This window comes from Sinohyriopsis cumingii, chromosome 4, assembly GCF_028554795.1.
Source record: "Sinohyriopsis cumingii isolate HCF-2022 chromosome 4, ASM2855479v2, whole genome shotgun sequence".
NCBI classification, from domain to species: domain Eukaryota; kingdom Metazoa; phylum Mollusca; class Bivalvia; order Unionida; family Unionidae; genus Sinohyriopsis; species Sinohyriopsis cumingii.
Genome location: NC_142964.1, coordinates 128,860,630 through 128,880,258, shown reverse-complemented (window position 1 = coordinate 128,880,258; position 19,629 = coordinate 128,860,630). Strand labels below are relative to the sequence as shown.

Genomic DNA, 19,629 nt, shown 5'->3' with positions numbered 1-19,629 from the left:
TCATATTGTCCTCAAGTTAGTTATGTCACATCATGTTACCATCATATTGTCCTCAACTCAGTTATGTCACATCATGTTACCATCATATTGTCCTCAAGTTGTGTCAAATCATGTTACCATCATAGTGTCATCAAGTCACTGTTGCATCACTTCATGTTACCATCATAGTGTCATCAAGTCACTATTGCATCACATCATGTTACCATTATATTATCCTCAAGTCACAGTTATGTCACATCATGTTACCATCATATTGTCCTCAAGTTTCACTCATATAACCACATTACCATCGTATTGTCCTCAAATTACAGTCATATTACCATGTTAATATAATATTATCCTCAAATTACAGTCATATTACCATGTTACCATCATATTGTCCTCAAATTACAGTCATATTACTATGTTACCATCATATTGTCCTCCCATTGCAGTCATATTACTATGTTAATATAATTATCATCATATTACAATCATATTACTATGTCACCATCATATTGTCCTCAAATTAGTCACATTACCATGTTAATATATTATCCTCAAATTACAGTCATATTACTATGTTACCATCATATTGTCCTCAAATTACTGTCATGTTACCATCATATTGTCCTCAAATTACAGTCATATTACCATGTTACCATCATATTGTCCTCAAATTACAGTCATATTACCATGTTACCATCATATTGTCCTCAAATTACAGTCATATTACCATGTTACCATCATATTGTCCTCAAATTACAGTCATATTACCATGTTACCATCATATTGTCCTCAAATTACTGTCAATTACCATGCTAATATCATAGTCTCAAATTACAGTCATATTACCACATTACCATCTTATTATCCTCACATTACAGTCATATTACCATGTTACCATTGTATTGTTCTTAAATTACAGTCATATTACCATGTTACCATTGTATTGTTCTTAAATTACTGTCATATTACCATGTTACCATCATATTTTCCTCAAATTACTGTCATATTGCCATGTTAATATATTATCCTCAAATTACTGTCATATTACCATGTTACCATCATATTTTCCTCAAATTACTATCATATTACCATGTTACCATCATATTGTCCTCAAATTACAGTCATATTACCATGTTACCATCATATTATCCTCAAATTACTGTCATATTACCATGTTCTCATCATATTATGTTCACATTGCAATCATATTACCAGATTACAATCATATTTTCCTCAAATTACTGTCATATTACCATGTTACCATCATATTGTCCTCAAATTACAGTCATATTACCATGTTACCATCATATTATCCTCAAATTACTGTCATATTACCATGTTCTCATCATATTATGTTCACATTGCAATCATATTACCATGTTACCATATTATCCTGAAATTGCTGTCACATTACCACATTGCCATCATATTATCCTGAAATTACTGTCATATTACCTTGTGAGTGTTCAAAGTGCTATAAGGTCAAAAAGTGATTCACTACTCAGAATAAAGTTGTTTTAACTCAGGAGGCTTAACTTTCCTTCAGTATAAGAAAACAATTATCACCCTCATTTTGAGGTTACACATTTAACTGTTGCAATGAAATATGTTGTGTCTCTCCAGCAGAGATCTCGGGTAACATAGTAATTAATCATATACATGTACCCTGATAGCAATTGAGAAAATTGTATATTGTATCACTTTAGTTAATGATAATGAAATTTGTGAAATATGATCATGTGAAATATCCTATATTCTAAATAGATCATGATACCCACACTGTGTTCTTAAAAATATTATTTGGGTAAATTTTGTGAGAATATAGTTTGTTGTTGTTGTTGTAGGGTTTAACGCCATTTTTCAGCACATGATCAGCTATACATGGCGGCGAGTATTAATGGTGGAGGAAGAACCCGGGAAATCCCCGGAAAGAATCACCAACCCTCGAGAAGCTACTGGCAAGCTTTCTCAAGAATATAGCTTGTCATAATAGGCACATGTACATACCACGTCATAATAGGCACATGTACATACCATGTCATAATATGCACATGTACATACCATGTACATACCATGTCATAATAGGTACATGTACATATCATGTCATAATAGGCACACGTACATATCATGTCATAATAGGCACATGTACATACCATGTCATGATAGGTACATGTACATATCATGTCATAATAGGCACATGTACATATCATGTCATAATAGGCACATGTACATATCATGTCATAATAGGCACATGTACATACCATGTCATAATAGGCACATGTACATATCATGTCATAATAGGCACATGTACATACCATGTCATAATAGGCACATGTACATACCATGTCATGATAGGTACATGTACACATCATGTCATAATAGGCACATGTACATATCATGTCATAATAGGCACATGTACATATCATGTCATAATAGGCACATGTACATACCATGTCATAATAGGCACATGTACATACCATGTCATGATAGGTACATGTACATATCATGTCATAATAGGCACATGTACATATCATGTCATAATAGGTACATGTACATATCATGTCATAATAGGCACATGTACATACCATGTCATAATAGGCACATGTACATATCATGTCATAATAGCCACATGTACATACTATGTCATAATAAACGCATGAGATACCAAACGCTTCTGTCTGTCATGAAGTGTGATGAAGTCAGTGATCCTGGAGCCAGGTACTATCTCATTACTCAAAATTGCCACAGTCAGACTTAATGAATTTAATGATTTTTTATAAGCCCACCGAATGGGATCTGTATTATGTTATGATTTTGTCTCTTTATCAGTCCATTCATCTATTATGAATTAGGTTTCAACACTATAACTTGAGTTGTTCACCATCTATAATTAACAAAATTTGCAGATGACTTGCACTTAGCGAAACCCTATTGATTTCAGGCTCAAATCACAAAGAACAAAGCCATTTAGATTAAATAAGAAAAATGGTTTCTGCACAATAATTTACTTTATCCACCAGCTACAGTTGCCAAACTTTGTGGATAGCTTGCACTTGACTGAGAGGAACCTTTGATTTCAGACTTAAAAACTGAGAGTTCAAGGCACTTTGACTGAATGAAGAAAATGGGTTCCAAAACCATGATTTCTGAGGAATAGTACAGTCAGGACACACACTCCATTTCTGTAATCTGGTGCATTTTTACCTAAAAATAAATTAGCTCTAAAAATATTAGTTTTTTTGGCTGTATTTTTTATGTGAGTGGAATATCTTTATCACTTAGCAATATTGAAAAGCCCAATCCAAGTCGGCTGCCATGTGTGTCCATGAGACTTAACTCCCATTACCTTTGACATAGCCAAAAGTGCCTGAAATGTTTTGTCACAAAAACCAACAAAACTAAATCATTGTAAAGCTAAATCTTTCCTGACCGACCTTGGAACAAGCGTACAACTTTTTGATACAAAGTTGCAGCATATTGACTTGATGATTATAATGCATGTTATTGTTAATAGAATGAACATTATTTTTCCACCTTGTAGACAGTATCTGACAGAATCATATGCATAAATCGATAACAAATTCATTGCACTGATTTTGATCTTCAGATTTGCATCGCACTTTATCTCCACCACCCACTGTATCCCATGTCGGAGACAAGCATGGGACCCACTATGCCTCAGCCGGGGATATCACATCTCTCTCCAGGGTAAGTATGTGTTGTCACAAAGCATTGTTACTGATGTGCACACTCAAATTCAAATTTTATTTCTCATACCTGTGGTAATTTACAGTACCAACATAAGAGATCTCAGGGTTTACATTTGCCTTAAAAGTCCTGGAATTTTAGGGCTCTTGGAATACTTCTGACATGAATTAATAAAACTAATAAAGGCTTTTGTCCTTGAAACTAAATAAAAAATACTTGATTTTTTCAGACATCATTGAGCTATTATAACCGGAATAAAATATATGGGTTCTGGAGTTTATTTGAAAGAAAAATGGCAGGTTTTGCAGTGAAAAAAAAATGTGTTGTATGTATATTAGCATTACCTAGACAAATCTGTTTTGGTATAGTTTTGTTTTTAGATTTCCCATAATATTATGTCAAGCTCAGGGTTCATACAGACCTTGTGACATTTGTGGGAGGTTGACTTTTCCAGTTCATTTCAAAATTTGTCAAGGAGTAATTTTTCACAAACAGCGTCATGAAGTTTGTATGAACACATGGTCGCACAAAATATTATGAAATTTTAATTAAATTTGTGCAGATCAAGTTTTTATAAAGCCTACATTATTAGGACATACAACATAGTAGCCATTTTTCTGGTGGTGGTGGTGGCATCAACAGTTTGTTATGGGTTTGGTTAAGTTTTTCATTTGCATATGTTTACTTAACCTGCCATACATGTACTTTGCATTACAAACATCATGGAGCTAAGACAGCTCATTATACAGCATGCCTGCTTGCCCCAGTCATAGAAAATTTGTGTTAAGGAATTTTTATTAGCTTATGTTTCTTTGTGAAAATAATAGTATTTCAAGACATTATTATTATTATTTATTATTATTATTATTATTATTATTATTATTATATGCACTGATTTGGGTTAAATATGCTTCCCAAAGACAGTAATACTTTGTGCTATCACACTATCCGAGATTAATGACTTGATGAAGTTATGTCTAAGTCTGTTTGAGAAGGATTCTATTCTAGGTTGTTGCATTATTTACACCTGCTATTTGCAAAATGGTTGTTTAACTTATATTCCAGTTAATTCACAGAGATTCACCTCTCTCATTTGTATCCATGTTACTTGTACAGGTAGTGACACTTCTCACATAATTGATCAACTCCTTTGAGTGATAGTCTTTGATTATTTTGTTTGCATTGAGCCATATGTTTCCTTGCATATCAGTCTCACTATTTCAGCTCCCATTTGCATCCATATCAGTTTCACTAGTTCAGCTCCTATTTGCATGTATACTAGTCTCACTATTTCAGCTCCCATTTACATGTATAGCAGTCTCACCATTTTGCATCCATATCAGTCTCACTATTTCAGCTACCATTTACATGTATTGCAGTCTCACTATTTCAGCTAACATTTGCATGCATATCAGTCTCACCATTTCAGCTAACATTTGCATGCATATCAGTCTCACTATTTCAGCTACCATTTACATGTATAGCAGTCTCACTATTTCAGCTACAATTTACATGTATAGCAGTCTCACTATTTCAGCTAACATTTGCATGCATATCAGTCTCACTATTTCAGCTAACATTTGCATGCATATCAGTCTCACTGTTTCAGCTCTCATTTTTTCATGCATATTAGTGTCCCTATTTCTAATAACTAATAAATCATATGAGGAGAAAATGATGAACCTTTCATTCAGTATTTGAAATTTGTTTACAAAATCTCACTTGATTGAACCAAAGATGTCACTGAAGTCAGTGTACAAAAAATGGTGATGTCTGTGGTTAGTAATCATATTATCTGTATTGACTTAAGTTAAAATGGCATGAGGGGCAATATAGTAGGTGGGATTTTCATTAAAAGTGCTCATTAACACCTGTTGCAGTACAGGTAGTAGGACACTACAGAAAGAGAAGGTAATGTAGCAAATATATCATCAACAAAGATGATGCAACCTATCTATATAGAGAGCTCTCCTATTGATGTGATGCCACAGTTTTGGCATTTATTTGACACAATTTTCAGAATCATGTTAGATGGGGAGTAACAGTCTTGTATTAGAGTATTTAAGGACATTGATGATTGATTTATTGTTGCATATTTTTGATTTACTTTAAGTGTCATATGTACAAGTCAGGCACCAACATCAAAACTATAACCTCATTTCCTCAGCATTTTTCAACCGTAAATGTTTAAATATTAAATTAATCTGAGATGTTGGTGGAGACTGGAAACAAGAACACAGTGTCCAATCAAGGTGTATATTGTCCATAGTGCTATGTGGATAGTAGTATAGATTGCAGTCCCTTCAGCTCTTTATTCACAACATCAATGACAGTATAGATTGCAGTCCCTTAGCTCTTTATTCACAGCTCAATGACAATATATATAGCAGTCCCTTCAACTCTTTATTCACAGCTCAATGACAATATATATTGGAGTCCCTTCAACTCTTTATTCACAGCTCAATGACAATATATATACTGCAGCCCCTTCAACTCTTTATTCACAGCTCAATGACAATATAGATTGCAGTCCCTTCAACTCTTTATTAACAGCTCAGTGACAATATATATTGCAGTTCCTTTAACTCTTTATTCAAAGCTCAGTGACAATATAGACTGCATTCCCTTCAACTCTTTATTTACAGCATTCATGACAATATTGATTGCAGTTCTTCAACTCTTTATTCACAGCATCAGTGACAATATTGATTGCAGTCCCTTCAACTCTTTATTCACAGCATCAATGACAATATTGACTGCAGTCCCTTCAACTCTTTATTCACAGCATCAATGACAATATTGATTGCAGTCCCTTCAACTCTTTATTCACAACATCATTGACATTATGCATTTCAGTTCTTTCAACTCTTTATTCACAGCATCAATGACAATATTGATTGCAGTCCCTTCAACTCTTTATTCACAACATCAGTGACATTATACATTTCAGTTCTTTCAACTCTTTATTCACAGCATCAATGACAGGCAATAATGAATTTAGCTTATTTATCAGTACAAGAAGACAATGTACCCCAGGAATAAAAAGAAACAAACTTTCACTTTGCATATACTATATGTGGTCATTACTCGAGTATGCCAAGTACAGAGAGTAATGAAGTCTCCTAATCAAAGAAAATGGAGGATTGTTTTGTCCCATATGAATTCAAGCCATTTCACAAAAGGCCAAATTTCAGTGCATAATAAATCCTGACAAGATTTGTTCTCATGATCTCAATTGAGACTGCTAGATGGCTTACATTTCTCCTTTACTAAAATAACTTTTTATGTTATACATGGAGAGAGAGAGAGAGAGAGAGAGGGAGAGAGTTGTTTTTGGAAGTAATCTTAAGATCGGGGTAATTCCTGAAAATGTGAAATATTCATTTAAATAGGGTATTTTTCTTGCACACTGTAATAGAATCATGCATATTTTAATACCATATCTATTTTCCTGACTCTGTATTCACCAAATCTTTTGTGCACAAACTACAAGCCCAAGCTCCAACTGGGTATTCAGATATGATACTTGGGTTATATTTACTTTGAAATTTAGGGGGCCCCGAGTGGCCGAGTGGTCTAAAGCACTCTCTGTTACGGATCACTGCCATCTCACCTCTGTCTGTGTGGGTTTGAGTCTTGGATTCGGCTAATGTGGGTATGTGAGAAAGCTTGCCAGTAGCTTCTTGTGGGTCGGTGGTTCTTTCCAGGGTTTTCCAGGGTTCTTCCTCCACCATTAATACTGGCTGCCATGTATAGCCTATCTTGTGCTGAAAAATACTGGCGTTAAACCCTACAACGACAACTTTGAAATTTGGCATGTTAGTACTACAGAGGAACTCACAGTAGTAATGCCATTCAGATTGTTGGCTGTCAGCTTCAGTGTACGAGACACTTTAAGGACCAAAATTTAATTTATGTTTCAATAAAGTTACAGAAGGTCACAGATTTAAAGTTGAGCTTGAGCATGACTTTACTGGTCACAACTTTTGAGAATACAGATCCTATTTAAGGGTTTTGAATTTTCATTACAGTTTTGATGCTTTCATTGGAGTTTTGACATTTTCATTACAGTTTTGATGGTTTCATTACAGTTTTAATGGTTTCATTACAGTTAAGATGGTTTCATTACAGTTTTGATGGTTTCATTATAGTTTTGATGCTTTCATTACAGTTTTGATGCTTTCATTACAGTTTTGATGCTTTCATTACAGTTTTGATGCTTTCATTACAGTTTTGATGCTTTCATTAGAGTTTTGATGGTTTCATTACAGTTTTAATGGTTTCATTACAGTTAAGATGGTTTCATTAGAATTTTGATGGTTTCATTACAGTTTTGATGGTTTCATTACAGTTTTGATGGTTTCATTAGAGTTTTGATGGTTTCATTACAGTTTTGATGGTTTCATTACAGTTTTAATGGTTTCATTACAGTTTTGATGGTTTCATTATAGTTTTGATGCTTTCATTACAGTTTTGATGCTTTCATTACAGTTTTGATGCTTTCATTAGAGTATAATGCTATGAATGTTAGAATGTGGTAGTACTGGCTAAAATGAGTTTACATGTATGGTACATTTTGTGTTATGGTTAATTTGCTAATGTTGTACAGCCTGACACCACATCCCAATCTGACAGTTCAGAGGCATCAGGAAATTCAAATCAGGAAGCCCTCTACCACACAGCCTTACAGATGGATCAAAACAGCCAGGGTTTTCTGCTTGCTGTAGTCCCTGATTCACCAGCACATTCTGATCCCACATTGATGGTCCATGAGGAGTTGAGTGTCCATGAGGATACTGGAAAATTTGAAGATATGGATGTCAAGGAATTCTATCAACTGTTTTCTGATGATGAATTCAGAGATAGTAAAATGAATGTGGCTTCCAAAATTGATTCTCAAGATTATGACAAATCTCCTAGGCAAATTAGTTTTGGAACAGATTCTATAATTCCCGATAGATTAGAGAATGATTCTGTACAGTTCACATCTTTTGATGATGCTGTCCTTACATTTATGCCTGTTGGAGAGGAAAGGAAGAAGATAACAAAAACTGATAACATGGATGCAACTCTTGCATTCAAGACATCTTCCCATATTACCCAGTTAACCAATGACTCAGATGATGTTGGCTTGAAACAAGAAGACAGGATCATTGATGCTGGTATTTATATGAAAGAAATGGTTGAAAGTTCAGGTATTGATGACTTCCCTGTTTCAGATGGGAAAGAACTTGAGTATAATGCTTCTGAGCCTCAACCACAAGCTGTAAATGCCAAAAATGGTGCTTCAACATCACCTCTAGTTACAAACTCAGTGTCTTCATCAAACTCAGAAGAGAGAGACAATGCCCCAGCAGATATAGTTAAAGAGAATTTTGTGTGCATGTACAGTCCCGATGGAAAATTATTGTCCACAGAGTTGCCTACACCAATGCAGCCTTTCAAAGGAGAAAGTCTTCAACACCATACTTCATATACAATGGAGATTGCAGGTAAAGAAAGTCCATCAGTTGATGCCATGCCACTTGCCACTCTCCATGGAGTAAATTCTGCTGATGCAGCTGTCTCCACACCAGCAGATGACTCATCAACAACAAATTCAAAATCTTCTGTATTACTCAGCAAAGATTTAGCTTGCACTGTAGATGCTAAAATGATATATTCATCCAAAAAGGCATTGTCTGTTAGGTTTAGTGATGATGTTATGGAGATACCTCCTCCAGTTGAGTTTGAAATAGGGCTGAATGATTCACATGAAAATGCATTTCCAACAGTTGACTCATATTTTGACAGCCTGAATATTGGAACTATACCAGCATTAGACTCACTGGATTCCATGACAGATGGCACTTCCATCACAAAGGTTAATGCCAGTAGTTTAAACGGACTAAGGGTGACAGGCTCTGTTGAAATGATGAAACTGTATAAAGAGAAGATGAATGGATGTAGGAAAAATAACATGTTTGAGTCTGAAATGTCATTTCAGGAAGATCAGAACTATCAGAATCTTGAAGAAAAAGAAATTAAAAATATTGGAGAGGACAGCCATTTATCTGCTTTGCCTGCATTAGACAGGCACTTTCTTAGTGACAGTGACACTAATTTTCAACAAGATTTCCAAATTGAACGGTCCTCATTCATAACTCCTCATCAGTCCGCAGACTCGGCAAAGTCTGATGTAGTGAGAGATGCAGAACTGCAAAGCAATGAAGATGATTTAAGTGAAGAACCAATGGAAACACAGTTCAGTTATGAAATTATACAAATCATAAAAAATGATATGATGGAATTGAAACCATATGTTGATGAAGCAGAGGTAAATGCAAAGAGTCTTGATCAGCAAATAGAATGTCAAAGAGCTGGTCATGAATTGGATCAACCTATTCAAGGAGGAACTGGTGAGCAATCCATCAAAATAGAGGAAACAGTTGAAACATTTTGGCAGCCCCATCATGGTTCAACAGAAGATCTCGCTAGCCAAATAGAAATTGAAAGATTGACTAGACCTGAAAATCATGAAGGATTTGGAGAACAGCCTGTTGAGCATGAACAGGTATTAGAACAATCAGTTGTGAAGCATTGCATTGAAAGCTTAGTACAATCTGTGCAACAAGCAGTTCTAGCTAGTGAGTTTGAAACATTGTTGCACAAAGACCTAACTTATCAGAGTGTTGAAGAAAAAGGATTGAAAGATATCAGAGAAGGCAGTCAGTCACATTTATTGTCTGCATTAAACAGTCATTCTGTCAGTTACAGAGGTGAGATTTCTGAACAAGTTTTCCCAACTGAGCAATTCTCAATTGTAACTCCTTATCAGCCCACTGATTCTGCCGAGTCTTATAAAGTGAATAATGCTGATCAACAAAGCAAAGAAGAACAAAACACAAGTAATGATTTGATTGAACTGAAACCCATTGCTGAAGAAATGGATGGAAAAAACAAGAGTCTTGATAATCATATAGAACCAAAAGGAGATCATAAATTGGATCTTCCTATTCAAGGAAGAACTGGTGAGCAATCCATCGAAATGGAGGAAATGGGTGAAAAATGTTTGCAGTCCCACGAAAGTGCAACTGAAGACTCTGCTGTTAGTACAGAACTTCAACATACAATCCAAAGAATCAGTATACATGAAAAGCATGAAGGGTTTGGAAAAGAACTAGTTGAGCATGAACAGGTGTTAGAAAATTCAGCTTTGAATCCTTGCACTGAAAGTACTGGACAGTCTGTGCAAAAGGTAGTTGATACTATTGAACCAGAATCTGAATCTTTGTGTCAGGAAGATCAAGTCTGTCAGGGTGTGGAGGAAAGACGATTTAAAAATGTAGGAGAGTGCAGCCATTCATGTTTATTGCCTGCATTAGACAGTCATTCTCTTAGTCACAGTGGTAAGATTTGTAAGCTTGATTTCCAGATTGAACAATCCTTATTTACAACACCTCATCAGTACAAAGACTCTGCAGAGCCTATTACTGTGAAAGAAACATACCTACACAGCAAAGTTGAAGACAAAGAAGATGCTGGTGAAAAGTCCATAGAACCACAGGTCATTTATGCACTGACAGAGCCAGCAAGTAAGGATGCGATGGAGTTCAAACTAACTATTGAAGAAGCAGAGAGAAATACCAAGAATCTTGATCAGCAAATAGAATCACAAGGAGATGGTCATAAATTGGATCATCCTGTTCAACTTGGAGCTGATGGACAATCCATCAAAATAGAGGAAAGAGGCAAAACATGTTTGCAAGCCAACAGAAGTTTAGATGAAAACCTTACTGGTAGCACAGAACTTGAACATTCCCATGAAAGCTCAAATATACATGACAACCATGAAGTTTCTGGAGAACAACAAATTGAGCATGATAAATCAGTATTGAATCCTTACATTGAAAGCACTAGGCAATCTGTGCAACAAGTAGTTCAGGCTAGTGAGGCAGAATTTGAACCATCATTTCAGGTAAAAGAGAACTATCAGAATGTTGAAGAAAGAAGATTTAAGGGTATAGGAGAAGGCAGCCATTCATGTTTACTGCCTGCATTATACAGTCATTCTGTCAGTCAAAAATGTACGATTTCTCAACAAGATTTCCAAAAAGAAAAATCTTCAGTTAATACACTTCATCAAACAACAGATTCAGCCGAATTTTATTTTGGGAAAGTTATGGAACAGCAGAGCAAAGAAGAAAAAGAAAAAGAAATAATTGTTATTTCCATGGAAACACAACCCAGTAATGCAGTGATAGAAGGTACAAGTAATGATTTGATAAAAGGTACAAGTAATGATGTGATAAAAGGTACAGGTAATGATGTGATTGAATTAAAACCACCTATTGCAGAAGCAGAGAAAAAACCCACAAGTATTGATTATCAAATAGAATCACAAGGAGCCAGTCCTAAATTGGATGATCTTATTCAGGGTGGAACTGGTGAGCAGTACATCAAAACAGAAGAAACAGGTGAAAAACATTTGCAGTCCCACAAAAGTTCTACAGAAGACATTGCTAGTAGCAGAGAAATTGAACATATAGAAAGAATGGATAGACATGAAAAACATGAAAGGTTTGGGGAACAACTTATTGTGCATGATCCGGTGTTAGAGAAATCAGTAGGGAAGTTGTGCACTGAAAGCACAGGACAAGCAGCTCACCCAAATGAATTTTTGAGACATTGGCCAGAGTCATTTATGTCACTGCATGAAGCAGCAATGAAAGAGCCAATGATATGTCCAGTCAATGCTTTCATTGACTCTGCATCCTTAAAAAAAGTTGTTCTAATAGACCAGTTGCAGGCAGATGTAGGAACCCCATTGAAAAATGTAGAAGATAGTGATGTCCTGTCAGCATGTACATCTGATGTAAAAGTCACCTTTGCCAAGTCTGATGATTCTTTGATTATCAGACAGTCATCATTGCCATCATTAGTGCAGTCAGAACATGGGCAGATAAATGTTGACATGGTTGATAACAGGACAAAATGTGCAGAAACAGAGGATTGCCAGGATTCAAATCAAGGAAAACATGATGAGGAACATTCTGTGCCTCAGATGGTCACCTGCAAGATAGATGTCTCCCAACCAAAAATAAATATTAGGAAGCTTGAGGAAGATCTTGAGCCTACATTGGACATTTCACATTTTCCAGGTTTGAAAATAAAACCTAGAACAAGAAAAAACAACTTGGGCCCTGCAGGTACAGGGTTTCTAGGACCCCAGGACAGTCTTCAGAAAGTTATTCCACCATCTCAGCTTCTAAAGATGAAACAGAAAAGGATTGTTGGAAACATATCATCCAAAGCATCATCTGACAGCCCAGCTGTGAGTCCTGCAAATCAAAAGCAGAATGGAATGGGAACGATCAAGGACTTTCAAACAACTAATGCCTACAAAGAAAAGGGGAAAGTTGATAGCCATAAGGTTAGGCAAAGTGCTGAGACAACATTGTATTCAGATTATGAAGGGAATGATACAAAAGATACAACAAATGAAGAGAACAAAAATGCTATAAAAGAGGTTCCTAATTCATCTTCTATTGAAGGAAAAGATTCTTGGCAACAGTTACAAACAAAACCAGCCCCTCTACTGGATGAAGCTGAAAATGTTACTGAAGGTGGAATTACTGGTAAAAAATCTCTTCCACAGTTAAAGACTGCTTCTACACAGAAAGAACGGAATATTCACCAGATGTCAGTGGGACCAGAGGGTCAGCTTGAAGTTCTTTTTGACTCACTAGAAACAAAAATCAGCACGAAAGAGGAAGGAGCAAAGTCTGGTCCATCTGTGATTATGTCTCAAGACTATGACATGTCTGCAAATAAATCAGGATCTGAGAGCATGGAGAAAGCAGTAGAACCATCATTTCACAGGGACAAACAAAGAATTATCACAGGATTAACAGCAACACCATGTGAAGGAAACACAGTAGATACAAAACCAAATCTAACCCATGATGATGAAAGGAAACCATTGAGAGAGGACTGTTTGGATAGAAAAACAGATGACCAGAAAAGAGACATAGCTGATGATATGTCAGGAAAAAATGGCAATGCTAGCAATGAATCCTGTGAAAACAATCAGTCTGGTTGCACAGTGCCATCAAGGCTACCAGAGATTTACCATAATAAGAATATTGATACAGAACTTTTGGAAGTTTCTAAAGGTCAAGACAACACAAGTCATCCCCAACAACTCAAAGATTCAAATTCTCTTGAAAGGAAAGGAAATGCAGATGAACCATGTGGATATGTAGAGGTTCAGAATACATTTCCCTCAGACCTATTGCCAAGAAGCAGAGAAAAAAAAGAGGTTGAGAACATTCCAGCCAATGATGGTAAACTTACATGCACAACACCCACTAGTTTAGTGGATAAGGCCACTCAGTGGGAAGAAATGGCTGCCAAGTCACCAGGATATGGTGAGTTTCAGTACACAACTCCATCAGGTATATTACATGTAGTCAAAGAGAGAAAATTAGATAATAGTGAATTTCTGTACAAAGCACCTTCTAGATTCTTGGATAGACAAATGCAGAAAAGAGAGATGGCTGACCAAGCACCAATGTTGAGAGAGTTTCAGTATAAAACACCATCAGGTTTATTGCTCAGAGAGAGGAATGAAGGTGATGACATTTCACCAGGACATAGTGAACTTCTGTATAAAACATCCTGTAGATTATTGGATAAATCTACTCAGAGTGGTCAAGTACATGACCAATCATCAAGATATGAAGAGGTCGTGTACAAAATGCCCTTAGGACTATTGCATAGAGTTAGTGGGAGGAAAGAAAGTGAGCATAGATCACAAGATAGGTCTGAAAATAAACATGCATCATTCTTCAGGTTGTCAGATATGGACATGAATAGAAAGGAACTTTCTGACAATTCACCAGGTTATGGAGAGTTTCATAACACAACACCATCAGGCTTATTGCACAGAGCGGTGGAGAGAAATAAAGGTGAGAACAGATCCCCAGGTTATGGTGAACTTACATATACCACACCCTCTAAGCTGTCGGAAAGACACATTCAAAGGGAAGAAATGCCTGACCATTCACCAGGTTATGGAGAGTTTTACTACACAACACCATCAGGCTTATTGCAGAGAGCAGTGGAGAGAAATGAAGGTGAGAACAGATCCCCAGGCTATGGTGAACTTACATATACCACACCCTCTAAGCTATTGGAAAGACACATTCAAAGGGAAGAAATGCCTGACCATTCACCAGGTTATGGAGAGTTTCACTACACAACACCATCAGGCTTACTGCACAGAGCAATGGAGAAAAATGACGTTGAGAACAGATCCCCAGGTTATGGTGAACTTACATATACCACACCCTCTAGGCTATTGGAAAGACACATTCAAAGGGAAGAAATGCCTGACCATTCACCAGGTTATGGAGAGTTTCACTACACAACACCGTCAGGCTTATTGCACAGAGCGGTGGAGAGAAATGACGTTGAGAACAGATCCCCAGGTTATGGTGAACTTACATATACCACACCCTCTAAGCTGTTGGAAAGACACATTCAAAGGGAAGAAATGCCTGACCATTCACCAGGTTATGGAGAGTTTTACTACACAACACCATCAGGCTTATTGCACAGAGCAATGGAGAAAAATGACGGTGAGAACAGATCCCCAGGTTATGGTGAACTTACATATACCACACCCTCTAAGCTGTTGGAAAGACACATTCAAAGGGAAGAAATACCTGACCATTCACCAGGTTATGGAGAGTTTTACTACACAACACCATCAGGCTTACTGCACAGAGCAATGGAGAGAAATGAAGGTGAGAACAGATCCCCAGGTTATGGTGAACTTACATATACCACACCCTCTAGGCTATTGGAAAGACACATTCAAAGAGAAGAAATGCCTGACCATTCACCAGGTTATGGAGAGTTTCACTGCACAACACCATCAGGTTTAGTGCAAAGAATCAAGGTATTAAATGAAGGTGAGAACAGATCCCCAGTTTATGGTGAACTTAAATATACAGCCTGCAATAGGCTATTGGATAGATCCACTCAGAGTGATAACATTTCTGATGAATTACCAGGATATGGGGAGTTTCAGTACATAACACCTTCAGGTCTATTGTGCAGCATCAGTGACAGAAAAGATACTAGTGATGAAAATAAACACAAAGCATCTACTAGGTTAGTGGATCTGGATATGGAGGGAAGAGAAATTCCTAACCATTCACAACATTTTGAAGAGAGTCTGTATACAACACCCACAATGCAAAGAGATGATGCACAACACGCATCTGAAGAAAAGTCACCCAGATATGGGAAATTTTGTTATGCAACACCTTCTGTTCTAATTTATAAAGACACCAAGAGAGAAGATAGCAAAAAAAAATCACAGCAGTCTGGAAAGTTTCAATACAAAAGACCTTCACAGTTACTTGCAGTTGAAAGAAGGAAGGGAGAAAGGGATGACGAATCATCAGGGCATAACACCTTACGATTCTCAACACCCTCCTTATTATTGTATCAGGAATTGCTGAGAAGACCAAATTTAGATGCCACTTCTCCAGGATATAGAGTTCCTAAGCAAAATACACTTACCAAAGTAAAATCCAGAACTGAGGATGAAGGATATGGCAATCAGGAGTACACCACACCATCCCAGATATTGGAGAAATATAACAGAGCAACTTATGCATCACAAAGCTTGCCTTGCCTTGAATATCACAATTCCACAACTCCATCTCAAATGTTGGTAAGGAGTTTTGATCAGAAGAAACCAGAGAATGTGACACAAGGTTATGAGTTTCCTAGTAATGTCGGCCCATCAGAATTTTTTAACAGAATACAAACTTTGGAGAATGGTAGAAGTCAGTCGATAGAAGGTGATGTTCACAAGTATCTTAAATATGCATCTGAACCTCTACAGATAGAAATGTATAGGCCATATGGTATTAAAAATCCCTTGAGTGACTGTGAATATCGATATTCTGCTCCTTCAAGACTGCTTGAGGTCATGGATCAGAGAAGGCCTGCTAAACCCATGCCAGGTAAGGCCTCTTCATCCAGACACCCACTTCAGAGGGATCCTAACAAGTATGATGAACAAAATGTTCAAATAAAGCATACCAATCCAACCAGATATTTTCAGAAGAAAGAAGACAGAGACCAAGCAAGAAGATCAAAAGCTCCAGAGTATGAGGCATTTAATGACAGCATTCCATTGAGGCTAATAAATTTTGATGACACCACCAGACCTTCACTACCTGCTGTGTTAAGAGACCGTGATCTTGAAGGACAAGAAGAAGAAGCCATCTTATATCAACATGAATATGATAACTATGTTGCAGCAGATAGAAATACTTCAACTGGAAGTTACTGCATGTCAGATAATAAAGTACATGCTACTGTTCAATATCCTCCAAGTTTTAACAAGTTCTATAATGAGGTATCTCCAGCTATTCCATATTCATCTACTACAGCTGTTGGAAACTTTCAGTATAAAACACCCTCAGATGTATTACACAGTGTCAAGGAGAGATATGGAGATGAGGACAGATCACCAGGTCTGTATAAAACACCCTATAGGCTTTTGGATGGATCCACTCAGACTGAAACAATATTTGACCAGTCACTAATGTTTCAGTATGGACCACCCTCAGATCTATTGTTCAGAGTGAGTGATGAAAAAGATGGCAAGGACAGATCACCAAGTAGGGGTGACATTAAATATACTGGTTCTGCTAAGGTATTGGATATGGAAATGAAGAGAAGAGAAGTCATTGACCATCTGCCATGTTTTGATGAGGCTGTATATACAACACCATCTAGCATAATTCAGAGAGAAGAAGCAAATCAAGCATTTGCTCAAATATCACCCAGATATGCAAAATTCGGGGATGTAACACCATCTGTTCTACTTCATAACAATAGCATAGGACAAGTTAGTGATCAAAACCCCTATCAGTTGAACAATTTTCAGTACAAAATGCCATCAAAATTACTGGCAGTTGAAAGAAGAAGAGGAGAAATTGATGATAAATCACCAGGACATCGTTCCATTCGATACTCGACACCGTCCTTATTATTGTATCAGGAGTTGCTGAGAAGACAAAATTTAGATGCCAGTTCTCCTGAACATGGTATTCCTATGCAAGATGCACTTACCAAAGTGAAATCAAGAACTGAAGATGAAGGATATGGTTATCCAAAAAACTCTACTCCATTCCCAATATTGGAGAAATCTAACAAAGTAACTTCCACATCTCAGAGCTCCCCTCATTTTGAGAATCCCTTTTCCAGACTTCCATCTCAAATGTTGGCAAGGAATATTGTTCAGGAGATGCCAGAGAATGTGACACAAAGTCATGCGCTTCCTGGTAATGTCAGTCCATCAGAGTTATTTAACAGAATACAAGCCTTGGAGAATGGTAGAAGTAAACCATCAGAAGGTGAAGTTCACCAGTATCTTAGAACCCCAAATCCACCCCTGCATATGCAGATGTATGGGCCATATGAAAATATTGCCAGTGATGGTGAATATCGGTATTCTGCTCCATCAAAACTGCTTGAGTTCATGCATCAAAGGAGGCCTGCTGAATTTATGACAGGTAGGCCCTCTTCATCCAGACACCCACTTCAAAGGGATCCTAACAAGTATGATGAACAAAATGTTGGAATAGAGCACATCAATCCAGCCAGATTGTTTCAGGATAGAGAAGACCAAGCAAGGAGATCAGAAATCCCAATATATGGGGCATTTATTAATAGCACTCTATTGAGGCCAGTAGATCTTGATGACACCCCCAGACCTGCCCAGAAACCTTCTCCATCAGCTGTGTTAAGAGACTTTGATTTGGAAGGACAAGAAAAAGAAGCCATCTTGTATCAATATGAATATGATAACTTTGTTGCTGCAGATAGAAATGGGAATGTTAACAACAATATGACAGTTGAATCTAGTGTTGATCCTGATTGGGAAATGAAACTTGAAGCTATTCAACATGCTTCAATTGCAAGTGCACAGAAGCTGGAGAGCAATGTACCTGCAGCCGTTAAGTATTCTTTAACACAGAGTTTCAACAAGTCAGATAATGAAGTACCTCCAACCACTCAGAATTTATCCACATCACATTTCAGCAAGCCTGAGTGTACAGCAGCTGCAACCATTCAACAGGTATTTAAAGATGTATAGGCTGATGGGTGGAGGTGTTCTGATTTAGATATATATATAACATGTTAGTTAAAAGGGGAACTGATTTTGAATTAGATTAAACTGAAGCAGTATGGATTCAAGTCAATGCAAAACAGCTCCTTGTTGGTGTGGTTTATAAACCTCAATCTAAAAATAGTTTAAAATGAAGATTTTGAAAGATTAATGGATAAAGTGTTTGATGAAATCTATATTCTAGGTGACTTTAACAGAAACCTGTATCTATATGACTTTAACATAAATCTATATTCTAGGTGACTTTAACAGAAGTCTGTATCTATATGACTTTAACAGAAATCTATATTCTAGGTGACTGTAACAGAAATCTATATTCTAGGTGACTTTAACAGAAATCTGTATCTATATGACTTTAACAGAAATCTATATTCTAGGTAACTGTAACAGAAATCTGTATCTATATGACTTTAACAGAAATCTATATTCTAGGTGACTTTAACAGAAATCTGTATCTATATGACTTTAACAGAAATCTATATTCTAGGTGACTTTAACAGAAATCTGTATCAATATGACTTTAACAGAAATCAATATTCTAGGTAACTGTAACAGAAATCTGTATCTATATGACTTTAACAGAAATCTATATTCTAGGTGACTTTAACAGAAACCTTTATTCTTGGTGACTTTGACAGAAATCTGTGTTCTAGGTGACTTTAACAGAAACCTTTATTCTAGGTAACTGTAACAGAAATCTATATTTTATGTGACTGTAACAGAAATCTATATTC

At 36.6% G+C, this 19,629-nt stretch overlaps 2 protein-coding genes across 3 annotated transcripts in view; both read left to right on the top strand.

The window, feature by feature from the left end:
* LOC149802085 (uncharacterized) overlaps positions 1-9,329 on the top strand; it is a 30,515-nt gene extending 21,186 nt beyond the window's left edge. The window contains exons 4-6 of the mRNA XM_089956886.1: positions 3,596-3,696; positions 8,306-9,238; positions 9,324-9,329. Of these exons, the coding sequence (XP_089813012.1) occupies positions 3,596-3,696; positions 8,306-9,238; positions 9,324-9,329 (1,040 nt within the window). The remainder of the gene's footprint in view (positions 1-3,595; positions 3,697-8,305; positions 9,239-9,323) is intronic.
* Positions 9,324-19,629, top strand: part of LOC149802084 (uncharacterized) — a 165,678-nt gene continuing 155,372 nt past the window's right edge. For both annotated transcript variants that reach the window (XM_089956484.1, XM_089956483.1), the window contains exon 1: positions 9,324-18,844. In XM_089956484.1, the coding sequence (XP_089812610.1) occupies positions 9,350-18,844 (9,495 nt within the window). In that variant the 5' untranslated portion in view covers positions 9,324-9,349. The remainder of the gene's footprint in view (positions 18,845-19,629) is intronic.